At 27.6% G+C, this 5,084-nt stretch overlaps 1 protein-coding gene across 1 annotated transcript in view; it reads left to right on the top strand.

Moving 5' to 3' along the window:
- Positions 1-3,557, top strand: part of PAXX (PAXX non-homologous end joining factor) — a 15,718-nt gene extending 12,161 nt beyond the window's left edge. Inside the window, exons 6-7 of the mRNA XM_081882354.1 lie at positions 1,696-1,789; positions 3,420-3,557. Of these exons, the coding sequence (XP_081738480.1) occupies positions 1,696-1,789; positions 3,420-3,459 (134 nt within the window). The 3' untranslated portion in view covers positions 3,460-3,557. The remainder of the gene's footprint in view (positions 1-1,695; positions 1,790-3,419) is intronic.
- Positions 3,558-5,084: the final 1,527 nt, after the last annotated feature.

Consider the following 5,084-nt stretch of genomic DNA (forward strand, 5'->3'; position numbering starts at 1 on the left):
TTAATAATAATAATAATAATAATAATAATCTATCATTTATCAAAGCTACACACATTATCATTATTATTATTATTATTATTATTAATAATAATAATAATAATAATAATAATAATAATAATTTATCAAAGCTACACACATTATTATTATTATTATTAGATTTATCATTTATTGATAAATGATAAATCAATTAATAATAATAATAATAACAATAATAATAATAATTTATCATTTATCAAAGCTACACACATTATTATTATTATTATTATTATTAATTGATTTATCATTTATTGATAAATGATAAATCAATTAATAATAATAATAATAATTTATCATTTACCAAAGCTACACGCATTATTATTATTATTATTATTATTAATTGATTTATCATTTATCAATAAATTCATTTATCAATAAACAAGTTCCGAGAGAGGGCAGGAAGCTCTGGGCGAGGACAGGAAGTTGGGCAGGAAGTTCTGAGTGAGGGCAGGAAGTTCTGAGCGAGGGCAGGAAGTCCTGGGCGAGGGCAGGAAGCTCTGGGCGATGGCAGGAAGTTGGGCAGGAAGCTCTGGGCAAGGGCAGGAAGTTGGGCAGGAAGTTCTGGGCGAGGGCAGGAAGTTGGGCAGGAAGTTCTGGCGAGGGCAGGAAGTTGGGCAGGAAGCTCTGGGTGAGGGCAGGACGTTGGGCAGGAAGTTCTGGGCGAGGGCAGGAATTTCCGGGCGAGGGCAGGAAGTACTGGGCGAGGACAAGAAGTTATGAGTGAGGGCAGGAAGTGCTGCCCTCTCTCTGTGTTGGTTTAGCCCAATCTGAGCGAGGGCAGGAAGTTATGGGCGAGGACAGGAAGTGCTGCCCGCTCTCCCTAGCCCGCTCTGAGCGATGGCAGGAAGCTCTGAGCGAGGGCAGGAAGTTCCGGGCAAGAGCAGAAGTCATGGACGAGGACAGGAAGTTCTGGACGAGGACAGGAAGTTGTTCTGGGTGAGGGCAGGAAGTTCCGGGTGAGGGCAGGAAGTTCTGGGCGAGGGCAGGAAGTTCCGGGCGAGGACAGGAAGTGCTGTCCTCTCTCCCCAGCCCACTCTGAGCGAGGGCAGGAAGCTCTGGGCGAGAGCAGGAAGTTCCGAGCCAGGACAGGAAGTTCTGAGTGAGGACAGGAAGTGCTGCCCTCTCTCTGTGTTGGCTTTGTGGTGCCGGCGAATAAGAGGGCAGGAAGTTCTGGGCGAGGGCAGGAAGTTCTGGGCGAGGGCAGGAAGTGCTGCTCTCTCTCTGTGTTGGCTTAGTGACAGTAAGTTCTGGGCGAGGGCAGGAAGTTATGAGCGAGGGCAGGAAGTTCCAGGCGAGGGCAGGAAGCTCTGGGCGAGGGCAGGAAGTTCTGAGGGAGGGCAGGAAGTTGGGCAGGAAGTTCTGGGCAAGGGCAGGAAGTTGTGAGCGAGGACAGGAAGTTATGAGCGACGACAGGAAGCTCTGAGTGAGGACAGGAAGTTCGGGCGAGGGCAGGAAGTGAGGGCAGAAAGCTCTGGGTGAGGACAGGAAGTTCCGGGCAGGAAGTTGGGCAGGAAGTTGGGCAGGAAGTCGAGGACAGGAAGTTAGCTCTGAGAGAGGGCAGGAAGTTCCGGGCGAGGACAGGAAGTCCTGCCCTCTCTCCGTATTGGCTTTGGGGGCGGAGCCAGCTTGGGAAATTCTGGATTCTTCTTCCACTTCCAGATCCGAACCAGGCAAAGATTAGGACCGGATCCGGCGCAGCGTCCGGCAAGAGGAAGATTCCCGGAGAGTCGCTAATTAATCCTGGATTTGTCCGGTAATTATAATTAGAATTAGAATTATCAATTATGAATTATCTATTATTATTAATGTTATTTTAATTTTATGATAATGATAAATATTATCAATATTCCTGGAGAGTCGCTAATTAATCCTGGATTTGTCCGGTAATTATAATTATAATTATAATCATAATTATAATTATGAATTATCTATTATTATTAATGTTATTTTAATTTTATGATATTGATAAATATTATCAATATTCCCGGAGAGTAGCTAATTAATCCTGGATTTGTCCGGTAATTATAATTATAATTATAATTATAATTATAATTATAATTATGAATTATCTATTATTATTAATGTTATTTTAATTTTATGATAATGATAAATATTATCAATATTCCCGGAGAGTCGCTAATTAATCCTGGATTTGTCCGGTAATTATAATTATGAATTATCTATTATTATTAATGTTATTTTAATTTTATGATAATGATAAATATTATCAATATTCCCGGAGAGTCGCTAATTAATCCTGGATTTGTCCGGTAATTATAATTATGAATTATCTATTATTATTAATGTTATTTTAATTTTTTGATAATGATAAATATTATCAATATTCCCGGAGAGTCGCTAATTAATCCTGGATTTGTCCGGTAATTATAATTATAATTATGAATTATCTATTATTATTCATGTTATTTTAATTTTATGATAATGATAAATATTATCAATATTCCCGGAGAGTCGCTAATTAATCCTGGATTTGTCCGGTAATTATAATTATAATTATGAATTATCTATTATAATTAATGTTATTTTAATTTTATGATCATGATAAATATTATCAATATTCCCGGAGAGTCGCTAATTAATCCTGGATTTGTCCGGTAATTATAATTATGAATTATGAATTATGAATTATCTATTATAATTCATGTTATTTTAATTTTATGATCATGATAAATATTATCCATATTATGTATATGATATATTATTTTTCGTTTTATTTTCATTTTATCGTGAGAATTATCGGTATTATTTTGTTTATATTATTAATGATTATAATAATATATACAATATAATATAATGTTATTATAATATATAATAATATATATTATTGTTTTATTTTGATGATAATTAGTATCGAGGTTTTATTCATATTATTATTGTTATATTTTTTTATTAGTTTTATTTCAAATTTATGAGAATGATTGTTATCGATATTATTTGCATTATATTTGTGATAATTATCAAGATTATTTTATTTATATTATTGTTAATTATTCTTTAATAATAAAGAATAATTCACAATAATATAAATAAAATAATCTTGATAATTTTTGATAATTTTGATAATTTTATTTCAGTTTTATGATGATTATCGCTATTATTTGCATTATATTTGTGATCATTATCAAAATTAGTTTATTTATATTACTATTGTTCATTGTTTTTTATTATTCGTTTTATTTCAATTTTATGAGGACGAGAATGATTGTTATCGATCTTATTTGTCTTATATTTGTGATAATTATCAAGATTATTTTATTTATACTATTATTATTTTATTTTGATGATTCTTAGCAATATTTTAGTTATATTATTATATCTTCCTTTTATTTTAATTTTATCATGATCATTATTTCTCTTCCTAGCAAGAAGACTCCGACCGGCGTAGATTTCGAAGACGCCTGAATCCCTGTGTTTTTTAATTATTATTATTATTAATAATTATTATTGCGATTATTAATTTCATCTCCGAATTTCAATTATATTATATTATATTATACCTGGATTGATTTATTTTCCCATTTCCGCAAGTTTTCCTCTCCATCCTTCTTTCGCCGGAACTACTTCTTCGTTCCGTAACACGAATAAATTTGCATATAATTTGCATATCTAAAATTTGTATATAAGATCTCTCTCTCTATATATATAATTTACACAAATATATTATATTATATTATATTATATTAATTATATTAATTATTATATTATATTATATTATATTATATTATATTATATTATATTATATTATATTATATTATATTATATTATATTATATTATATTATATTACATTACATCATTATTTCATTATATTATATATCATTATATTATACTATATTATTAGTATATGATTAGTATTTTATATTATTATATTATATACATTATATACAATTATACACATATAATATGTATACATAAGCTCTCTCTATAATTTAGATATATCTTTATATATAAATATTTTTATATATAAATTCATATATATTAAATATATATAAATAAATACAAAATATATTTATATTTATTATAGCAATTATTATTGCTATTCTTAATTTTATTTCTGAATTCCAATTATATTATATTATATTATATTATATTATATTATATTATATTATATTATATTATATTATATTATATTATATTATATTATATTATATTATATTATATTATATTATATTATATTATATTATATTATATTATATTATATTATATTATATTATATTATATTATACCTGGATTGATTTATTTTCCTATTTCCGCAAGTTTTCCTCTCCATCCTTCTTTCGCCGGGAATACTTCTTCGTTCCGTAACTCCGGAACGAACGTGAATAAATTTGCATATCATTTGCATATAATTGGGGTTGTTCTGTCCCTATATAGGAAAGCTATATCTACATATCTATATCTATATCTATATCTATATATCTAAAATTTGTATATAAGCCCTCTCTCTCTCTCTCTCTAATTTACACAATTATATTATATTATATTATATTATATTATATTATATTATATTATATTATATTATATTATATTATATTATATTATATTATATTATATTATATTATATTATATTATATTATATTATATTATATTATATATCATTATATTATATTATATATCATTATATTATATTATATTATTAGTATATAGTATTTTATATTATTATATTATATACATTATATACAATTATATACATATCATATGTATACATAAGCTCTCTCTAGATATTATATTTTTATAGATTTTATATATTTATATCTTATATAACATATATGATATAAATCAATATATATAAATTCATATATATTAAATATATATAAATAAATATAAATATATTTATACTTATTATAGCAATTATTATTGCTATTCTTAATTTTATTTCTGAATTTCTATTATATTATATTATATTATATTATATTATATTATATTATATTATATTATATTATATTATATTATATTATATTATATTATATTATTTTATATTATTTTATATTATTTCATTATATTATACTATATTATTAGTATATTATTA

The sequence above is a fragment of the Podarcis erhardii genome, assembly GCF_964252035.2.
Source record: "Podarcis erhardii genome assembly, contig: HAP1_SCAFFOLD_484, whole genome shotgun sequence".
NCBI lineage: Eukaryota > Metazoa > Chordata > Lepidosauria > Squamata > Lacertidae > Podarcis > Podarcis erhardii.